We start from the raw sequence: 23,249 nt of genomic DNA on the forward strand, positions 1-23,249 counted from the left end.
CACTCAGTGCACTGTTTTACTTAGATGCAACTTTAATTTTTATTGTCTACTTACTATTAACTAACCCAAATTTAATGTGTGTTTCACTCTTACTAAATCTGAATCTTTGTTGAAAGAGCACACACGTAAGTCCTCTGATTTTGAGGTCACTACAGGCGCTGCAGTGTAAGCTTAGTTCTCACAGCCAGGAGACATAAAATCAATTTTTCATTGTCTCTTGAAGGACGTTTTTCCTCTCCGATGCTGTGGATAGATTATTACAGATGACCTGCCTGTCTTTTCATGGCGCCATGATTTTATTCATTTTTTAAATAATAATCAAGGTCGTGTCCTTGCTCGCAGTAACTGTGTCGAGGTCACTCGTGGCCTTGATGATTGAAACTTTATGCTCCATTAAACGTTAGTATTTAAAAGCAGGTGCAGATATGCTTAGGTGAAAATGTTATGTGAGGCACTTAACAGACTCTGGAGGAAGAAATTCCACTGTATGTTTTCCCGTAGCTGACCTAGGACTCATTGAAATGGATCAATTGGGTTTTCATACTGGGAGGCATTAAGTGCTGAGACAGAGCTTGTTTCTGTAATTCATTATTTTATTTTTATGAATAATTTCCTTAAGATCATAACATATCAAATCACAAGTTGTGTGACCACCACCCACTGTAAATGTATGGTTCTGTAGAAACAAACATTTTTAAATCTGATCTCAGCAAGTTATAATACTCAGGTCTCGTAACGTAAAAAAATATTGCTAACATTTTCAAAATTAAAGCTAAAGAAGACATCTTGTGTCCAACAGGAAAAATATAGCAAAGAACAAAACTTTCATATTCGTAGATTCATAGAATTTTTAATGACGTAGAAAAAGTTTATGTCTTTTAAAGGTTTTAATCAAACACACATTATGGTTCCAAGCAGGCTATTTTTCATATATTTTAATACATGTCTAGAGGGGATTTTGTAATGTAATTACATTTAGCAGCTCACCTTTAAGTCCATGATGTTTGACCTTTGCACCTGCACATAAATGCACCAATATAGTAATATATAAGGAGCGATGAAGCTGCAAGCTCAGAGTCAAGGTTATGTAAGGATTGCAGAGAATAGATGAACAAACCTGACCCCCACATAAACCATTTGATGTTTATCTAGTTCCTTGAGCGAGCACTTTGCTCTGTGGCTGAAGCTACCCATACTTGGAAATACCAATCGCCACTAAAATATGATCCTCAAGGATAATATCACAGTCAAAAACAAAACAACAAAGGAAAAACATGAAGGTGTGGGGAAAACAGACCTTTTTCAGCAAGTAGGATTACTGAGTAGACCCTTGTAAAATCTGTAAATGATATGATATAATATAATGGTTTAATCATATAGCAGATCCATATTTTACTTAATCGAAGACCTGAAAGCAAGTGATATGCATTCATCATTATAAGTGTGTAGTTAAAACTACTAAAGAGCCAATAGAACAATGACCAGTAATCAGGGAGAAGAAATGTAATTTAAAATAATAATTTAAAAAAGCCTATTAGGTACGTATGATGAGAATTGTATTTAAAGTTTCTACAAATATCAGGAAAACTAATTTGCAACATTCACAAAAAATAATCTGCTCAGAATGAATCCAAATAGCTTTTTTTACACAAACTTCATGCAGTTAATGTGTCCACCATCACTGTACAGTTTATCTGTTCTGTACTGTTTTTGTCATGCATTGATTACAATATGAAATATCTAAACAATATGTCAATTAGTCAGGGATTGTCAGTTTACTCAGTGATAGAGAAGAGGGGAAAAGGTTGGTTACAACTGCCTTAAAGTCACAATACAAGCAAAACAAGGCAGTCATATTCAACACATGGAAATTCGGGAATACTGCACTTGCACTGATTGGACATTTAGAGGCATGTGCCCCAGTTTGAGATGTATATTTTAATCAGGTCGCACACTGAACTCTGACACCGCATGACAACCAGCAGCAACGCATTCGTGTACAAGAATTGCTGTTTATCTATGTTCAAAGGCAGGGAGGAAGTCCCTCATCAGGGACTCAATTAGGAAAATGCAGCCATTCTGCTATTGACCTGGTGAGAGAGTGCTGCTGCTGTTTGTAGAGCAGTGTATGTGTGTGTGTGTGTGTGTGTGTGTGTGTGTGTGTGTGTGTGTGTGTGTGTGAGGGTGGGGGTGCATTTCTGAAGAGATGCTGAGTGAGCAAGTGAGCGATTAAGAGAGAGGCAGGCACTCTGAGATTGTTTCTCCTGGGCAACACCCGCTTTAAATGCCTGCAGCATCCAAATGAACATTTACAGCCATAGAGCAGCTGTACACCACGAGCAGACTAAACAGGAACAATGATTATAGTGTCCTCCAAGTATCATACACATTAGCTGTTTATATATATGTATGCTGAACACAGGATTTGTTTCTGGCAGCACATATTTAAGTTGTGACTAAGGGAGCCAGGATCTCATACAGTTTATGAGACAAACCTATTTTACTTAAGATTTTTTTTACTTAACTTAAAGCGCCAATACCACTAAACATAACAATGGATATAAATCCAATATTTTATTGTTTTATCCTTGACACAGTGTGATATGTTGGATTTTTAGAATTAATTATAATATTGTCAATAAACCAAAATCAAACCACAGTGTAAAGATACTCTGCAACCATTCAGATGGTTCTTCAAACTACCACTGGATGACGCCAAAGTAAAGAATCTTCAATCTCTTCACACAGTGGCTTTAAAAAGAAATACTGAAGCATTGGCAAAAATTATAATTAAGGATCTAGGTAGTAAAAATAGTCATTAGGCATATTATTATATCACAACATCTACATATTATAATGTTGGATTATTGGATTATTATTATAAAATAGAGTGTTAGAGAGTTTCTTTTATACTTTGATCAGTATAAAATCCTGACTACAGCCCCGAACAACTGTCACATGTAGTGAAGCAATACGTCCGGCGTTTGGCTGTGAAATATAGTTGAGTAAAGGAAAAGAATTTTATGAAAGTACAAAAAAAATGTCAAAATTGTATTCAAAGACTGCTTGAGTAGATGTACTTTCCACCACTAGTGATGCCTATTACTGCACATCATCATGGTTTCACACAGACAGTTTTCCCGCAGCAAATCGCAGAAAGTTTTCATCTCTTTAACTGCTGTGTGTCAGGCAGAATTACCCTTGAGCAAGACATTAAACCCCAGACTTGTAGCAATTGCTGCACCTATACATCAGAGTATACAGCAATGTTGAAAGCGCACACTTAGAGCTGACCTTTAAACTGCTGCCCACATTAGTGTGAATATAACGCTGGTTGTCGTCGGAGGAGCCACTGTTCTCAGGAGCAGTACATCAATAGGCCACCAGGAGGAGAACCCAAGCCGCAAAAACATGCTACTGAGAATCATTTCTACTGCTGATGATCATTTCTGACAAGTGAAGTACAGTTTGCCTTTCATCTTTCCAATTGGTTCCGCACTTGTAAAAGACCATTTCTACATGATGGAAGACTCCCAGATACAGCGATGATTAGAAGTAATGGGTGGTTTCTGAACTGTGTGGCGTGGCGGTAGCTCAGTGGTGGTGCAGAAAGAAAGTCCTGGGTATGAATCTCAGCTCTGGACTTCCTGTTTAGAGTTTCTCCCTCTGTGTGTGTGTGTGTGTGTGTGTGTGTGTGTGTGTGTGTGTGTGTGCAGGTTTTCTCCCACAGTCCAAAATCCTAAATATCAGTTGACTGGAACATCTAAATTGTTTGTTTTTCTGTGATGATTCACCCAAAGAATTCTGCTGCTGACCCTGACCATGTATAAGTGGGTGTAGAGCAGTTGTTCTCAAACTGTGGGGCGGGTCCCACTGGTAGGGCGTAGAGCCGCTGTAGGTGTGGAACAAGATTGAAGGATGATTTAGTATGTAGAGAAAATAAATAAACAAGAGTTGTGTGGTTGATACCGTTGTGCACTCATATCATTGTTAATGGTGGTTAAACATTTTGGGGAGTGGTGGGGTCATACTGGAAAAAGTATAAGAACCACTGGTGTAGGGAAGGGATAAGATTAAAGGAAACTTCAACATAAAGTGTCTTATTAAGGTGTTGGGTGAACAGCTTCAGTGCATTGATTTTAGAAGTCTCTGGAACTCTACTTCCAGAGACTTCTCACTGAACACCATTCTTCCAAAGGATATTCCCTCATTTGGTTTATTTTGATGAGCGCTGTCTTATATGTCCCATAGGTATTCAACTATTCAGTGTTGTGACCTCTCATGGGGACGTTGTCTTTCTGGATGAGACCGCTCCCATAAGGATATAGGATAAAGGAGATCACTTAATAGCACTGTATTGATTTACAGCTATTGAGGTTTGGCAAAATATAGAAGAACGTAACATGACAATGATAAATTAAAATAATAAATAATAAAGAATAACAGTTATTCACTTCTATTAAATCTTGTGTCAAAACCAGGGAGTCCCGCAGGTTGCCTACTCTACTCTGCCTACCAGGGGTTGTCTACTCTAAGTGGACTTGCACCATGTCAGTAAAATGCCCCCCCACTGCACAACAGAGCCACTGGATCCCCTCACTGCAGGGGTCAAAGATTCAGGCCTGTTCTCTTCTCTTCACGTACAGCACACATGCACTCGCCCACCTGTTCGAGAATATCATGACTCATCTGCCCATATCCCTTACCCCTTGAAGCTCCCATCATCCATGCCCCAACAATGAATCCCTCGTTCAAAGTCACTTCCTCTTTCCATCTTGATACAGAATCAGAATCAACTGGGCCTGCTCTGTATTGTTTAACACACGCCACAGAGCATGATTGGATGTTAATTGCTTAACTGTACCATGAACTGCACCTGCCCCCACTCATTTATTCAAGTTTTTCCTTTAATTTGTCACCCGTCTGTGTCTCTGCATTCAAAAAGAGGAAGAATACGACCAAGGCCGCCTCTCCTGCAATTTCTCTGAGCATTGTCACTGACCATGGATGCTTTTAGCTTCTCTGTAATACCTGTCATTTCATCTCGGCTCTTCAAAATGCTCCTTTTCAGTTTTAAAGGTAGGAGAAGTTGCAGGGAATGAATGCAGTGCTTTCTGCCAGTGTGATTCAGACTTCAGATGACCTGCTTGAATAACACATTAGCTGTATGCAATTTACCCAGTTTCAAAGGTTCAGTGTTCTATATAGTCTGAAAAATATCCTTTCTGGGTCAATTTTCTGCAGATGAAAGCAATGTGTACAATGGTTTTATTACATTGTACACCAACCAGGAGAAAGATAACCCTTTCTGAAATCACTAGTTTGTATGAATTTAACACGTTCAGGCATTGCAAAGTGCCTCAATTATTTGCCTGCGCGGAAATATTAAAAGCTTTAAATATCAAAAGCTTTCAAATTTGATAGAAAATCTGATTGATGAAATGTACAAACCGCCATAGTTCTGCTTTTTTTTTTTTTTGACTCATTTTATGCTAAAAATATGATAATTTATTTTGTTGAGTTTATCCAGTGATTCATATTACTTGAAACCCCTGCAAGGTGGGCTTGCAGGGGTGTTTATTCATTGGTGTATTGTATGAAAAAAAGATGGACTTAAGAACAGAGATAACTTTAAACTGAAAACACAGCACCAAAAGTAAAAGCGGATTCAAACTCTCTGCTCCAACAAACGTCTGTAGAACCTGAATTTAAACATGCAGTGAGTGATTTCCTTAGCATGAAACAGATATGATCTCAAGATGTGCTCCAAAGAACAGTTAAATATTTAAACTGCTGGAGACGTGTACCATATTAATCAATTCAGGTAATAAATTCCTATGTGTTTGGTTGTTTTGTGAGTTGAGTTCTTATCAGAGCTAAGGTGTGTGCATCTGTGAATTCAAAGAGACAAGGTGTGAAGGGAAATGAGGCAAGCAGATTCATGAACTCTCTGCAACCTCCCAGCTCCTTGCAAGTTGGTTCTATACAGCAGCTCCCACCCATTGATATCAGCACCTCATGTCTTAAATAATTCAGCAGAAAATCACGGCGCTACCTGATTCTCTGCAGATACTGTACTCCCAGCATTTGATTATGATGAGGAATAGCAGAGTTGTAAGGCAGCTCATCCACCAGGTAACATGGAGATGAATTAAACAGAAGGATAAACAGAAAGAATGAAATGCGCTTCATGATTATTACGAGTGAATTACTACACTTTATCCTTCAATACAGGCATGAAATTCTTAAAGTTGTTGTCAGAAACTGTGTGCTATTGACACCATAAGGTTTCAGTGCACTGCTGCATTGCAAAAACCTACAGGAATAAAAAATAAATTGCATGGCGCTAAGCTCCAGCATCACTTAAATGAATGCAGATCATTCATATCAGATGTATTTTTAAGCTAATGATGTGTTTTAATGTAATGCATGTTGGAAAAGGCTCAAAGGCATCTGAGGCAGAGCTCCTGAAAAATGTTTCACACTATGATCAGCTTTGGCTTTTTGCTTGTAATGGATAATATTAGCATCAAAATGTTTTTTTTTTTTTTTTTTTTTTAGGAGACTGCATCCAAATGACAAACTGCAGTGTATTTTCTGCACAGCTTCACAGTGTGGAAATAAATGGGTAACATCATCTCTGCCACAGCTATGAGCTTGTTTTTTAACAGTGTTCCTTCCTTCCCACAACATACTTTAGAGTGTCCCCTGGGATAAAACTGATCTTTCAAACATGAAACAAGAGCCGTGAAGAAATATCAAAGGGCATATCTGAATCTGAGAGCTGAGAGACGGAGAGAGATCACTGACTTTATGAGCCAAATGTGAACATGAATATGTCCCTAATGGACTACAAGAGACACCACTGCTTTGGAGCAGAATCATGTTTTCATATGTGGAGATACTGGCAGAAGCAATTAAGCTAACTAGATGATTCTCCATTGTTCAGATGTAGTGTTAGAAATACTGTAAAAAGGCCCCATTTTCTGTTCCAAAAAAGAAAAAAGTCTTCATACAATCAACAAAATCACATAATGGTGTCTGAAAAGAAACCGCCCAAAAAAAAATCATCAAAGACAAAGTACAAAGAAAAACAACCCTCTCTCTCTTAAAACAGTGCGTCAAGCCTGCATTGATTTGGTGTAAGTAAAACACTAAGTAAGGTTTACAAATGATTTTAGGCTGCCTGTTTACTGCTCCATTTCTTGCTTGTTATTTAGATCAGGTCATAGATTTAATACACATCACGTGTACTGTTATTTTCTTTTTGATTAGACACCTTTCATGGAAAATCTTTAAATTCACTTTAAAAACAATTTGCAGTCACAAAGTCTGTGATTTTAATGTGTGAGACCCCGCCCCCCCCCAAAAAAACAAGAACTTCATCACTTTAATGACTGTTAAGTATGGTGGAAGACAGACATCTGATATTCTTGCATGCAATTAAGAGCATCACCCAAACTGCTGCACTACAATGTACAATGTGCGTGATGGAGCCTCACAAAGGTCAACAACTCTCAACCTTTGCAAGTCCTACTTCCTCTGCTTCTATTGTTTGACATACAGCAGACGTATCCTCTTACAGGTGACTGATTATCAGTCAGAAGATTTGTACCTTTCCATATTCTCAGACAGAAATAATTTTTATTCATTAGTAAACTGTGATTTCAGTTTGAAATCATTAAAAGTGAATGTTATTGATCACTTCTCATTTGCTGCTCTAAAACCACAATGTATGCAATGTGTCTGAACGATAGAGAAAAGTTACCGCACATCATTTTAACATGCAGAGATATGAACTACTGCACTTACTTAAGTTAGGAAAATGGTAAATATATCCCATAATTGTCACTAGTTAGCACTGCTTCAATGTTGATCCAATTCATGCCAATTAAGAAAATCTGAAGGTTCTCTATTGTAAGAATAGATTTACTGTCAAAAGTCTTTCAACTGGTTTCAACATCATTGTTCTGTAATACAGACAGATGCCAAAATAAACATGGTGAGTAATGTTTGGTGATGGTATGGTTAAATAGTCTAAGCTCAAAAATCCTCTCACAGTCTTCATTCATTGAAGCTGGCTGAGGTGTCACCTGAGATATTGTTGAAAGCACACCTTCAATAGTAAGGGGACCTTTGAGCTTCATCGTATATTGTTTCAAAAAGGTCAGGAACAAACACATATCCAGATGTTAGCAAACGCTCTTTACCCCAAACATCCAAAATAACTATTCCAATCAATTCTGCAAATCAAACAACTTTGACTTTTATTCAATCCATGTATGGACATCAGAGATGCATTTTGAAACAAACAACAACATGGTATTAATCCAGTGCAGTTACGATAAGACTTTTTTTTGTCAACTGTCAGCTGGTCCATAAATCTTTCACCTCCATGTGAGATAAGGCCTCAACTGACTCCTCAGACTGTAGTGACTCTCATGACCAGCTCTCGTGTGCTATTGCTGGGTTGGCTGCGAGCCTCCGGCTGCCTCAGCTGGCTGAGGAGGTGGAGGATGTTGTAGGGACAGTGTTGGTCCGGCACTGTGCTGCCGCTACTGGGGTCCACATGGGTTCCCAGTCCTCCTGCGGCCGTCACCACGGTTGTAGAAGTGGAGCCGGCGGCTGTGGAGGCTACCACCATCAGCGAAGAGGTGGAGGTGGACACTCCTACCCCAGTCTGATAGCCCGGGCTGGGCTGAGACACAGTCCTGTCCACAGTGGAGTTCTTCAGGTCATCGCTGTCCATAGACTTATCGTAGTTGAGGACCTTCCACTGCTGGTTCACAGCCTGCCAGCGGTGGAAGATACGAAACACAGAAGGTCCCTCATGGACAATTAGCGCTGTGGAGATCAGAACATCAATTAGACAATGTAACTGTCTGGCAGCAGTCTTCATGACACCACAAAGTGATATAAATATATATCTGCAGTGGTAGATTCACTGTGTTCGAGTCTGCAGTAAAGTATTAGCTGAGGGAGCAGCAGAACAAAACCACTCATCTTTAAAGCATCGCAACATGACCCCGAGATAAGGTCTTTATTTCTTAGAAAAACTGTAGACAGGGCACAACTTCTAACACAGCGATACTCACTACTTCTGGATTTAGGTTTGCAAAAATGATGCATCTGTTCTCTGGGGTTGTTCAATAACACCTTATCACGGTTTAAAATTGCTTATTGATTCGTGTTCATTGAACTCAGTATCTGGAAAATTGAAATCAATCTGTAACAAGAGATGCTTGGACCCCGAGATTTCACTGCATTTTCTTCCATATTAAAGTAATGTAGAGGGAAATACTGTTTGAATGGGGATGTTTTCTAGTCTGCTTAACCTGATAATGTTCTGTACCTTCATCACCACTACAATGCTGGCTGTAGTGAACTGTATATAGAAGCTGTACTCATCAAACACCTACTTACAGTACAATATTGTCCTTTAAGAAGTAACATACGGCTCAAATATTGCAACAACTACAGTGAAAGAAGTCTGCCAAATTTGGACATTTAATAATTCTCAATCTCTTCTATGTTTACGGAGTTGATTCATAATATCCCCTCCTCTTTAGCTCTGTTTCTCTCCCACTCTAACTTTGTGGATAAGTGAAAGTCAGGTCTTTGCTCTTTAATGTCTGCCAGGTGACAAGTTAATCTCTGTAAAGTGCAGAGTTAATGACTCCGCACTCAATCCTCGCTACCAAACCGGAGACAATCAATCTCTTCCTCTGCTCATCCTGCTGTCTGCTGCAGTGGCAGTTAGAGTTTTCTTAATGTGAGATGCCATCACACAGTCATCCAAAACACACGGGCCCCCCGGGCTTCAGAGAGGACAGCAGGCTTAAAGCGAGTGCTACAAGATTCAATTTGAACACCCACACAAATCCAGAAGATGGTTAAAATGCTTCAATGCACCTGTTTTTCCTGTAATATCAACACACGGAGGTCTTGAAAGTTTGATCTGAACTTGATGCTGCAGCTGTTATTATAGTTTTTATTGTATGCAATGAAAACCTTCGGTTGCTGCAAAGATTTAATGTTTTGGACGTTTGATGTTGTTAATGCTTTATTATTGTTTGCTTGGCAACGGCTGGACTGAAGGCTACTCCTTTCTAATGTCTGGTCTGGACTAAATGGGACTGGCCAAACAACAGGAAATCAGAGACTGTTGTGCCCACATCTTTACAGAGACCTACTCTATCAACGACAAGTGGACCAAGTACCGAGCCGACAGAGTGTATAACGAGATAATGTAAAAGTTTATTTTTCTATGTGTGTAGCACGAAGGGAATGCAAACTTTCATCTTGCTGTGCAATGATACATACATTTCCTCGATCCTTTATTACTCAAGTAAGCGTTGAACATATTAACAGTAATATAGAGATGACAATGATGGGTCCAATACAAATTAAAGCCAGTGTATCGAGACTCAACACACTCAATATCAATATTAAGTGGATGACTGTGTGTTACAGATTTGTTGTATTGATTATCAATAGTTCAAACTGATCTGTGGCATTCACGGTCATTTGTGCACATCCGGAGAGTATGTTTGCTTTGCCTGTTGAATGCATAATGTACCTGGAATAATGTGACCAGACTGGAAACACTCAGTATCATTCTCAGTCTTAAAATGCACACACTTTATTCAAGAGGAATTATAAGAATCATATCAAAAGTAATGTAACCAATGTTAAATATAGCACCTCACCGATGCAGACGACATCCATGAAGCCGTACATGCCGTAGCAGATCTGGAAAAGCAGATCTTGGCGCTGCCAGCGGGCTGATGGGCTGAAGGACGACCACACCAGCCAGGAGATACTGGCCATCAGGAACAGGGAGCCCAAGATGGCCGCTGCTATCTGCACTTTCTCTATCACTGTCAGAGAGATGGCCTGCCACTGCAGGTAGACACAGACCACAGCACAGCTTAGCTCTTTGTATTTCTTTCTCATTACTCCTTTAACTTTACTGAATACTTAAAGAGAGATACCAACAAGAGAAAGTTAAAATCACTCATCAAAGAATATTAATGAAAACATCAATATTAAAAGTTAATCAAGCTGATAAACTCCTCCACCAAAACAAAAGCATTAAACTTCAGGGAACGCTGCCATGGGAAGGGAGGACAGGGCGTGTGGCAGGTAATCTGTACTACTGAATTAAAGTGAATTATTTATACATGCAAATAAAAAATGTGTTCACAAAAAACACTAGGTATATGAAGCATGAAATCAAACACATCAGTGCTGCTTCTTCTCACAAGTGACCCTATCATATCACCAAAATCCAAAACTTGAGAGAATAGTTGCTTTTGCAATCTTTTTGTTCTACAGATCAGAGGGAAATAAAGTTGTGCTTAATACAAAAACCTTTATTTTTAGTTGAATTCCTCAGTTTATGGTAAGAGCATAACTACAGCTGCAGTACAGAAAATCGTGTTTTTAGGTGTTTTTGTCCTAATACATTTGGATATGAAAGCCAAAAATGCATCCAAATGAGTCCCAGAGGAGAACAGCCTGGGGCTATCTACTCCTCTGCCCATAAAACACAACAATTCTCCTAATGACATGGAACAACAGTCAGTTTAGTACTCAGTGTGTTCAACCATTTTCACACGGCGATGAAGTCTTTTCCTTTTAAATTTCTAAAATGCTGCCTTTTACACCTGTAGCTCACCTGTAGTGGGTTCTTGGTGCTGATGGCAATGACCTGATATTTGTAGTAGCAGAGTTCACAGGCCCAGGAACCTCTCTCGCTGATCCATTTGATGAGGCAGGGCTGGTGGGTGCAGCGTACTGACCCACAGCACCGACACGGGCTCAGGAGCTCCCCCTGTAGGGAAAGAGGCAGAGTTGGTCAATACCAGCAACCCACAACAAGAGTTTTTCCATACTTCAGCTCATTTAAATGCATAAATATATGGGTTTTTGGTTACATATTTTTACTTTCAGTGGAGAACAATCTGTGCCACTGCTGGTGAAACATGAACCGTGCAACCTGTGCAGCGCTGTGATGTAAATAAAGAAAAGTCCTGCACTGATGCATATTGGGTTTAATTTTTCAGCAGAACCACACGACATGCAACAGAAAGACTACAACAGGAAGGCAATGGCAAAAATTGTATGATTCAAAATACTCGATTCAACCTTAAGAGCAGCCGAAGTAGTGAGTTGGATTCAGAAGAAACATCTCCTTATAGAAATAATTGACCGGCTGACAATCCTTTGTTTTCTCATCTTACTTACCTCCTGCAGATAACCCCTTTTTCATGCAATAAACGGCAGGTTACACTATTTATACGTTTATATTTCCTTGCAGTGCTGGCTTATTGATTTTTTGTGCTTTGCATGCACAACCAGTCACACACACACACACACAACACACACACACACACACACACACACACACACACACACACAGTCACACTCACACAGCACTGCACAGTCATATTACAGCAGGTGTGAAATGAAAGCTTTGCCTCACACCTAGTTGACAGGCAAAATGCTTGATTACTAGTACTGTTGAAAAGTGGAGGATTAGTCACTGAAGCTTCTGTCAAAGAGCAAACCCCAACAAAGCAACAAAATACTGCGCTAAAGGTTTACTGTTACTGCAGCTCTTAGACTGAATGCAGCTGTCATATATACATAACTGATTTTGCACAGTTGCAAATGTGGTTTCTTCAGACCAAATACAAATAAATATCGAAGGAACACTTCATTTTCGCCTTTACTCTTCCTTCCTCTTCTTTCTGCTCTCGCTGCGTGCCTTTTCTGCTTGCACTTGATCTTTGTTAGAGGCAAAGCAGGTTTATTTGTATAATACCTCTCAAGTGCTTTACATGAGACATAAAAAGGCATTGAGAGAGCATAAAAAAGAAACACAAGGCAATAAAAAAATACACTTAAATATGATTTAAAAGGGTAACATAAAATTCAAGATAAAAACAAGCTAAAACAGAATAAAACAGCAGGAGAACTTAGAAATCAATTGTTTGACAAACAGGAAGCCAGTGTAAAGATCTGAGAACTGGAGTGATGTGATCCACTCTCCTGGTCTTATTGAGGAATCTAGAAGCAGCGTTCTGAATCGGTTGCAGCTGTCTGGTTGACTTTTTAGAGAGACCTGTAAAGTCAGCTTTACACCCAACATATGGACAGATGGAAGTTTTTCTAAATCCTACTGAGACACAAGTTCCCCAATTCTTGATACATTTTGAATATGATAGCAGGATGATTTTGTAATTGTTTTAAAGGCTCTATTGGCAAAAATGGAATTCATAGGTCTGTTCACATTACTGAATAATCACCTGAAAATCGTTTTGTTAATTTAAAATGAGCCCCGAATTGCCTTCCGTGGAGTTTGTCCTGTTAAACCACCATGTTTCTACAGCAGCCCAGAACGGACAAACCAAACACTGGCTCTAGATAGGGGTGTTATTGTTAGCAACTGAAGCAAAATTTACTGGAAAACATCAAAACAATTTTTTAGGGGCAAGAAGGTGTTCAATTGTTGAAAATATCCTTGTTTAATGATTTTACTTTACTTGGTAGGTTTTATATAAGCCTATAGTTATTCATTAGTGTGATGTCTATAGTGGCTTAATAACTGCAGTTTCTCAGGGGTGGAGTCGCTTTAGAGTAGAGAAGTGATTTTCAGATTTGATGCCATGCAGTTAGAAACACTTTTGAAAAAGCCAGTAGGGAGAATATGAAGGCAGACGGAAGAGTTGTTGCACAATTTCTTCCCAGATGGATAGAATTAAATTATGTCAAGCTAACTAAATTCATTTTAAATTGAAGCAATACAGAACCGATACCTGATATGGAGCTACTGACGGCTTGTCTAGTTTTCTGAATTTTGTCAGTGAAGACGGAGACAAATTTATTGCATGACTTAGTTCAGGGGCTACTGACACTGGAGGGTTTGTCAGCCTGCCAACAGCAGCCAATAAGGCATGTGCATTATTATTGTTTTTGACAAAGATGTCACATAAAGGAACATTTTAAAATTACATTTCTGAACTTACTGTCAGTCAGGATAGGATTATAATTAAAGTCAGGGTAGATAACATTGGAGAAACTAGCAAGACACAGCTAGTTTTTGAATCCAATCCCCCACTCACCTTAAATACACATGAAAAGACAGAGCGGACCACAGCACATCGTTGTCATCACTAACCGTACTCAACTACCTGGTGTCTTATTCATACATAGTGCTACATACTACAGCAGAGCAGACTTGTGGAAGACTCTGGTCAAGCGCAATGAGGGGCAGAGAGCGTGTAGGTAGGCAGGCAGGAAGACAGGTAGGTCTGCCAGCCAATCATTTAATTTAGTCCAAATGAAATTATTAGCTGGGTTTACTACGGGCCTGTGGCGGCTACATATACTGCGTCTTTTCCCAGAGGATTTGATATATGATTGCTGGAAGGATGTAAAGAGAATTTCATGTAACAAAAAATGCTTCTGAAATACTTTACATACCCTGACTTTAAGGGCATTTCCCCTACGTTGGCCTGGTGACAGCTACATATGATTGATTTCAATAAAAAGCCTATAGAAGACTCTGAAACCCATCAGCCAAAGTGAAAATATGATAATCACCAAATTTGGCATCACAAGCTTTTCACTTAACAGCAGCATGTGTTCAGCCATATTCTTAACCAGCCATTATTCTTAAGCCGTATTCAGCCCGAGGAACAAATGAGAGATTTATAATCTCTCGCCCTGGGTCCCAAGCTCATTAAAATATATTACTAGTCTTGTCATATTGGATATAGATGATGACCCCAAAGATGTAGGCCTGCCACCCTTTTTAAGCCCTGACCTGCAGTTAAGGAAACTTGGCTCTATAAAATTCAAAGCAGGACCTTCTTGTATGGATGTGTTTTAATCTTAATGGGACTGAACAAATGTAGTGTATAAAAAAATAAATTAGCCTCTGCTGCAACAGAGCTCCCCACCTCTCTAAGGTGAGGCATTCATTTTCTAAGCCAAGGTAGGTTAATTCAGCATAAAACATCCCCTGTCCGTCTCTACCATGAACATGGCATAGAGATTGTAGGAATAAATTCAAAATGCTGTGAGTTTCCAAATTATTTCTCCATGCCACCATTGTGCTGACATCTCTGACAGACGGAGCAGCACCCTGGTCGAGGAGATGGGAGGAAAACGCAGGGAGTTAGAGGAGAAAAGGCCCATCTACAGATGGCCAGGGTGGGAGTGTATTGGCAGGAGCACCAGAACACTTCTGCCGTGTCCAGTGGGACTTAGACCGCTCACTGTGACCGGCCTGATTGCAGCCAAGAGCTGAACCTAGATCACTCCAGTACAACTGAGGCTGGAGAGAGAGCAAGAGAGACTGGTAAAAAAAATGTGGCATTACAGCCCACGCACACAGAAAGTGATAACTAAATGTCCTTTTGTTGATCAAACAGCAAGGATCATTGAAAAAAAAACCCACAATAGAACAATGTAATAAAAGTCTGAAAGCTTTGGCTGTGTTATTTTCTTGTGTCCATTTCTTTGTGCTGCATTATCCTAAAAACACCTCAGTGCACCTAATTTTCTCCTTATAAAATTGGATCTATTCCCAATGTATAGGACGACACGAAACTAAATTAGAGATGGCTATTCATATTTCTTAAGGGTCTGGAATCAATGCAAGTGAACTCCATTAACTCTGGGCGAAGGGAATTTGTGGTATAATAAACTAGCTCCCACAGAAACTGAATGAAAGCGATCTTTACAATAGCCAATGACATTCAGGCCACAAGCACTTCTTTAATATGAACCTGCAATACTGCAGTCATCTAAGAAACGGCTTCATATCAGCATTTTAACCATATTCAACAAGTTAGAGGGACAGCATAATCCCTTAAAAAATGAAGGTCGTATAATTTAAATTGTATTTATCTGTAATGACTGCTCATAAAACATATGCTGGGTGACGTTCCAGTCATTGCTTATTTTACAGGAACCATTAGCCCTACAGTGACAGTTAATGGTCCTTTAAAAGAAATTGAATAAAAGAACAACTAGGGTTTATAATTCAAGTTTATGAATTCACAGCTCCTGTCTGTAGACTTCAGCTAGGCCAAAAAATGTAATGTGTGTGCTTGTGTAACTTGTTTATATCCCATTCCCAACAAATGGCAGAGGAGGCATGCCATGATGGAAAACAGACAGCATAGTGCGTCTGCACTGTGGGGCCATATAGAAAGAATGATGCTAACTTGACCCCTCGAGGTTTTCTCATTGTGCCTCAGACAAACACACTGTGCAAGTGCATTATCGGTGTTATGATTTAGGAGGGAAAGCCGACATTTTTTTCTAAGCAGCAGGGACTCACATATTCTCAACATGCAGCTGAAGTGAGGACAGGACACAAGAAGCATCAGCCCCAAAGGGCACTTCAATGTAATAGTGCATGACACTTAGGAAAAGGATCCTACACACACAGAAATATTCTGACCTTACTTTTTAAGACATCCTTTTTTACAAACGTGTGCACTATGTGACTATTTCCTGTACATGATCTGAGGCAGTAACTCCTTTAGAGAAATTGGTTATTCTTCGAGGGACGAGGTCAAGATCGAGTCTGAAAGCACAAGCTTGAATAAAGCAAACGCTCCATGCAAGCAAGCCAGGCCCCCCTGTAAAGCTTCTCCCTGACCTTTAGCTGAATGGAACCAATAATACATTGAAGTTTCTGTCAAGTTAGCTGTATATGAAAAAAAAATACATAAATAACCTAAAGTATTGAGGTAGAGTCGCATGAATTTATGTCATTTCTCATTTGACATTGGCTCAGCTGTACCGTACTCTGTGTGTGTCTGTGGATGTAACTCCAACAAAAGTCGTCTGGGTAAAAGAATTGTTTTTTTCTACTATAATAAGTTAACCTTAATACAAAACTCTCATGTCCATACACTGAAAGAGACATTGGTCTCTGTAATGAGTCCTTCTGTCCACGCTGGCCCTGAAGAGATCGCTTCGTTGTCTAAATCTAATGTGAGCAATGGTGGAAAAAAATCCAGTCTTTGTTCTGTGCAATCAAGTGTGTATTATCCAAAGTCTTTTAGTATGAAACCCTATATTTGTGTTTGCTTGTGAAGCGTTCCCTTGGTGAGCTGTCGGAAGGGGTAATAACACAAAGAGGGAATTTCGTACAAAAAAAAAAAACAAAAACATTTGGAAGATATCCACTTGATTTGGCTAAAGACTTGAAGATGTGAACCTATCCTGAAAACACAACAGGACGTGGAGGAGGTTGTGAATCACTAAGGGCACCTCAAAGAAAACGGCATCAAAAAACGTCGACATGAATTCGATTACACAGACTTATTACGTCGTTTTGGTGTCATATTAAATCAGAGTACAATCATTTTTCAATGGTTGCCTCTGTCAGACACTCAAGGCCCATTTCTAGTGGGATGCTTGAGGAAAGCAATGTCTCTTGCTCCCTTCTTTACTCTGTCTTGAGTATCTCAGCCTTGGGGATGGAAGTGTTTTGGAGGTGGATTGTCAGATCAGATACTGGCTGCCTTGGTCTATGTGACATCCTGGAGGCTATGGGAGAAAAGAGGATAACTAATGTCCCCACTGCCTATATCACACAGTGACACGCAGACAGTCCACTCATCTCTCCTTTCAAACGGAGCCTCATTCTCCTTGCACCCATTTACACCTCGGCAGATCCATATCTGGACTTCACCCAAACCAACAGCAGAGATTGAGTGAGCAAGCAAAACTTTATTTATGACAGCGAAAGGAAGGCCGGTGATAGATAAGGACTTGCATAATGATAAGACGGCATGAAATCAAGTGCTATTGACTAGCTGCAATGTCTCAAGGAAGCATCGATGAAATGAGTTTGGAGGAGGCCATGGGAAATACAGCAAACTTTGAAGGCAGTGCTTTGTATGCACTGCAGAGTGCGCTGGCTATCTGTGGAGTTCTCGAATAAAAACAGGGATGAGGCCTTGTCTGCCAATCTCATAACTAGACCCCATGTCAGTAATAATTACAAAGTCTGTACTCAGAGGTGGAATGATGCACAGAATTGCTGTTGGGGTAATTAGTTGATGAAACATAGAGAGATTATGGCCCATACACAGTGCAATGACCATGAAATGATACAGTAAATCTGCTGCCTGGGTAAAGCAAAAGCGACCATGAGTACAGACTGCCAGATAAAAAAGTTATGTTCTACACCTCAGTTATCTTGCTCCACATTTTTTACAGTCTCCCTACCTCCATTACTAATTGGTGAGGTGTGACATATTCGTCAATGTGGTCTCAAAGGCTCTGTCAAACAGTGTAACTAATGTGTCTGAAAATTGCTAAGTGCCAGGTTCTGTGTTATAATTTAATATTATTTATTGCGGCACACCTTCGCCGTCTTCTTTCAGATTTTTCCTCTCCTGATTGATGTAGTGTGACATTATCATCAATATGGCTCCAAAGACGGAGGCACGCAGTGTGATTAACTTGAAGGCTCTTCTCTTCTCCTCTGTGCACATTATTATTATTATTATTTTATTTATTTTTTTGCTGTTTCCAGGTGGTGTGCCTGAGCAGCAAAGTGAGAGGTATTATTAGATTTTTCATGCATGTAATGCTTCAATATGAATTCATAGTGTTTGGCTATAATGAGTTGTTACTGCATCCCTGTGTATCCTCCACACTTGTCAACCAGGGGGACAGGGTCTTTCATTATCCTCCCACTGCTAGCTATAGCTGTCTTTTCAAGCCACACAGAAGGGATGAACGCAGGATGCAGTGGGATCCCTGCTCAGAGGGCTCTCCAGCTGCATGGGTGCCCTAATAAGACACTTGGAGTGGGTTTTTCACACTGGAAAAGAAACTTGCATCCTCCTGTACCATAAAGGACAGAGGCTCTGCTAGGAAGGAATTATTTCTTGATCTAAATGTGCAACATTTCCATCACCTGGTCTGGTAGTTAATGTACGCTCCTTGGAGAGCAGACAGTTAGGAGATTTCATTCCCACTCATTTTGACAAATTTTGATCCTTCAAGGAGCAGGTGTGTGAGAGTAATGGATGAATGGATTAGATAGTAACTTCTTCCATTAAATAAATATATTATTTTAACATTTATGGGGGGGAAGAAATTCCTTGACTTACGTGTTCTGGTCCCTGGAAGCAGATCCTGCACACAGGCGTCCTGAAGCCACTTTCCGTGTAGCTGGTGAGGGAGAACCTCTCCTCCAGTTTGCCCTTTGAGCAGTCATCAGAGGAGCTGCTGCAGCCGCGCAGGGCAGCCGACAGCTCTGCAGCATCAACCCAGCCCGCTCGCTCTCCGCTCGGTGGCCCGGTGGCTCCTGCTGCAGATGGGGCGACCCGGTCCCCTGCGTGCTGGTGGCTCCGCGTTAACGTGTTGTTGTTGTCGGGGACGACGACGGCAGTCTCATGGCTTTCCGTAGTTTGGCCGCTCATGGGGGTCAGCGGAGGCAGCGGTGTCGGCGGTGCCGGTGGCCCGAGCAGGAGCACCCTCAGGTCACCGAGCAGGACGCAACAGCGGCTCTTCAGCATGCCCTGGCTGCGCAGCATCAGACTGTCTCCGGCCAGAAACTCACAGCACCATGCAAAGGTGCTGGAAGAAAACAGCATGTACTGTGTGTGTCCCCGTCATGAGCAAACACTTCTTCATATGTCGTGAGATGGGATAGTGGGGGTAGAGGGTGCGTTTTACAGCGTTTGGTGGGGTTTAAAGCAGCCTTTTAGTGATATTCGTATATTTTAATTTAAAGTCTTTTATTGTCCTCCCACGAGAATGTAAATCCAAAAGGCAAATATATCCCATCGATGCAAACAAGTGTCTGAAGCCATTAAGTTCAATAAATGGAACAGCTAAAAGAGGAAAGTCAAATGTTAGATTGATAGGAATATGCATTCAAGTAATAAGGCTATGGCCCGTTCACTCAGTGTCCACTGTCATTTCATGGCCTTAATAGTCTGCCTGATCCGTACAACATAAACTATCTCGACAGGCTTCTCCCTCCAGATTCACGACGAGTGCAGAAACCAAGAATCAAATCTGCCTTTGGTACAATGAACCGATAATACAAAACAAAATGTCAGCGCTCAATCTTAAAATTCAAATACTCTTAACAAAAACCAAAAGACACATTTTTAAAATGAGGAGAGCTCAGATTACTGTCGACGTCTTGTAAGGCTCTCAAAGCAAATCAAGTCAATCGATGGCGTGCCATGTTAGGGAAGCGAAATCTGTCTTACCTGGCGAGCTACCCCCGATTTCTATACGACTCACAGTTTCAGGGTTTTTTTTCTCTCTCATACATCTCCAGCCAGACTGCAGGTCGCTGACAAGTCTGTGTGAAGCTTACATCCACAATTAACGAATCTCCATGTCCGAGGAACAAGCCGATGGGTTTAAATCCCCCCCCAAACCCTCCTCCTCCTCCACCGTTAAAATCCAACAAGACTGTCGGACTGTCCTGCTCTGGGTGAAAGCCTCTGTAGCCCCGGATTCTCCTGTGATCATTGGCTGCTGAATCGGTGCTGCAGCTTCAGCACCATGATTCCTGGGACAGCTCCCAGACGCCACACGTCACCACCGCACGGTGATGCAGGCAGCCAACTCATTACTACAAACGTGGACTGAGACAAATACACAGGAAACGGGTTGTAGAGGGAGACATTAAGTTAAATGTGACATTAGTGTTTCTTTTCCCCCCTTTTTCTTTCTTCTCCGACGTTTAGTGCCTTTTAATTATGCACACGGAGAGCAGAAAATTAAGTTGCACCCGTTGATGATCAATAATTAAACAATTCAATTATCAGGCAACACAAGGCGAACACGAATTATTCATAACAGCTCAGCTAAATAGTGTCATTTTGCTCAACACGAATATCAATTAGGTTGGAAGTGGCTTTGAAAATGACTGCGTCCAGATGAGTGAAAGGTAGAAGTTACAGGCTGGATTCAAATAAGGCAGCCCCCCCCCTCCCAAAAAAAAAGCCCTTCATTCACAACATTTTTGTCAATGTAAAACAAAGAACGTGAAATTAAAGCACTGATCAAAGTAAAAGTAGCAGAGGTTCAATTAATGATCTTTACTGATTCATCTGCACCATCTTAATCTGATCAATTTCCTGATCAAGCCATCAATCGTATGATCTCTAAATGGCAATAAATACTCAATAATACTCATCACAATTTCCCCAAGCCCAGGTTTGGCTTAAATGGCTTGTTTTTGCCAGACCAAGACTCCAAAAACCAATATTATATATTCAGTTACCATCATAAAATACACAAAAACCAGAAAATAATCTGCTGTAACCAAAGAATCTGTGGCAGTTTTTCATACATAATAACATAATGACAAATGATTAATGGTTAATCAAAATTGTTGCTGTGGAGGTGGGCATGGTTAACATTCAGCTGCAGGAGGGAGAGAGGTGGAGGGAGATGGCTTATGAGAGCAGCACCAGGTGAGTTGATGGTCTCAGCTGGTGCTTGTTAAGTAATCACTCTCTCTATTTAAATGCAGTAGTGTGCTGGACCTTGGGTAGCTGCTGCACACACATCAGCATGTTTGGCATTTGGTGCTGTGATTATAGTTTGTTGGACTGCAAGGACGTGGTAGAGAAGTCGGGCAAAGAAAAAGGAAGAGTTGAATATTTTATGTTAAGTGTGTGTGTGTGTGAAATAAAGAGACTTTTTCTTTGTGACCGGTCTGTGTGTGATTGTGTGCTGGGGGAAACCCACAGTGGCAGTGAGACTTGCAGATTAATTCTGTTTTTAGGAGATTTATCATCTCGGCACTAAAAAGTTGCAATACCTCACCAAAGCCTTGTATTCAAACTCTTACTGGAGTCAAAGTACAGAAGTATTATAAAAGATGTACCAGGCTGTACATTGTCTAAAACTTGAATCTGGAGAAAAGTAACTGTCAGAAAATATGTATCAAAGTAAAAATTACTACATTTTTGGACTTAGAAGTACATAGTAGCATACAAAATACTCAAGTAAAATACAAGTAACTCAAAATTGTGAAGTACTTGAGTAAATGTACTTGGTTAACTTTCACCACAGATGAATAATGTTCACTTTGCAGACATTTGATGAATAAAAAAAAGGGGAGAGCAATTGAGTGGCTAGTCAGGGAAGCTGTGTGACTTGATTGAATAATTGAAATGAACACACCTGTGGCTTGACTGACTCAAGCAGCAGAAATGTGTTTCTATTTTTTTGTTCTTGTCAGAATTTATGTAAGACTGCGGTCAGGCTAGTGGCCATGGGGTGAGCATTTATTGGATCAACAGTGAACTGACACATTAAACTTGTAGCTCTCTCTCACTCCCTGCTGGCTTTCTATTCAGTCGATTGCTATTACATCGCATCTCAGGTATAAAGCAGTGCCGGATTTAATAGATATTGAAAAGTAAGCGAACCAAGACAGCTGATCATTGTAGGATTAACTTACAGGAAACAAACCAGAGTTAGATTATCTTAAATATTCAGATTCTTAAATGAAATGATCATTTCCACAATGTAGGAATACAAGTAAAAGTCCTTGATTCCCTGCTTAAGTCAAAGTACACAAGTATTTTCAGCAAACTCAAACTTCTTGAAAGAAATTGCCCCTTATGCTATCCCATTGATAATACTGATGCATCAATCTGTAAATAGCTAACTTTAACAACTTTATCACATTGTATTGGTTGATCATCAGGTTTAGTTAGCGTGTACATTTGTCATGTGCAAAGTCACTACAGCTGTCAGATAACTGTAACTAAATAGTGGTGTAAAAAAAAATACAACATTAACTCCTAAGTAAGTTCCCAGCCAGTGATAAGGTTGGCACAAAATGGAAATTAATACAAAAACAGTACAATTAGGTTAGCTCCAAATCTAAATTAATCTAAGTAATTTAGGTTAAATATATTTTTGTTATTTTCCACCACAGCTAAAAGTGCATCTTGTCTTGTTTGTACAGTCAGCTATAAATTAAATAACTTCAGATTATCTTAGACTTTATCAGGAAGAGGGTTCACTTACCTTCTTCTTTTGTAAAACAGTTTTTCAAAGCAAACACATCAAAGATATCTGCACAACAAAGTAAACTGTAACAGTAAACTGACGGTTGTTGTTGTTGTTGTTGTTGTTGTTGTTGTTGTTGTTTTTTGCCGTCTCTCTACATCACCAGGCAACCGCCACCTCCACGTGCCTGCTTGTTATTATACGTCACTTCC

General features: G+C 40.1%; 1 protein-coding gene across 2 annotated transcripts; it reads right to left on the reverse strand.

Annotated features, from left to right (window-relative positions):
• Window positions 1–8,241: 8,241 nt before the first annotated feature.
• marchf4b (membrane associated ring-CH-type finger 4b) lies at window positions 8,242–23,247 on the reverse strand. 2 transcript variants are annotated; one of them, XM_051403062.1, is made up of 5 exons: window positions 23,056–23,247; window positions 19,155–19,880; window positions 11,681–11,836; window positions 10,710–10,902; window positions 8,242–8,844 (listed from the first exon to the last, which is right to left on the reverse strand). In XM_051403062.1, exons 2-5 carry the CDS (start codon window positions 19,638–19,640, stop codon window positions 8,423–8,425), a joined length of 1,257 nt encoding a protein of 418 aa, XP_051259022.1. In that variant the 5' UTR covers window positions 19,641–19,880; window positions 23,056–23,247; the 3' UTR covers window positions 8,242–8,422. The 2 variants fall into 2 exon arrangements, with proteins under 2 accessions (XP_051259022.1, XP_051259021.1); XM_051403061.1 differs by lacking the exon at window positions 23,056–23,247 and adding an exon at window positions 20,268–20,979.
• Window positions 23,248–23,249: the final 2 nt, after the last annotated feature.

Source organism: Dicentrarchus labrax, unplaced genomic scaffold (genome assembly GCF_905237075.1).
Source record: "Dicentrarchus labrax unplaced genomic scaffold, dlabrax2021, whole genome shotgun sequence".
Classification (NCBI taxonomy): domain Eukaryota; kingdom Metazoa; phylum Chordata; class Actinopteri; family Moronidae; genus Dicentrarchus; species Dicentrarchus labrax.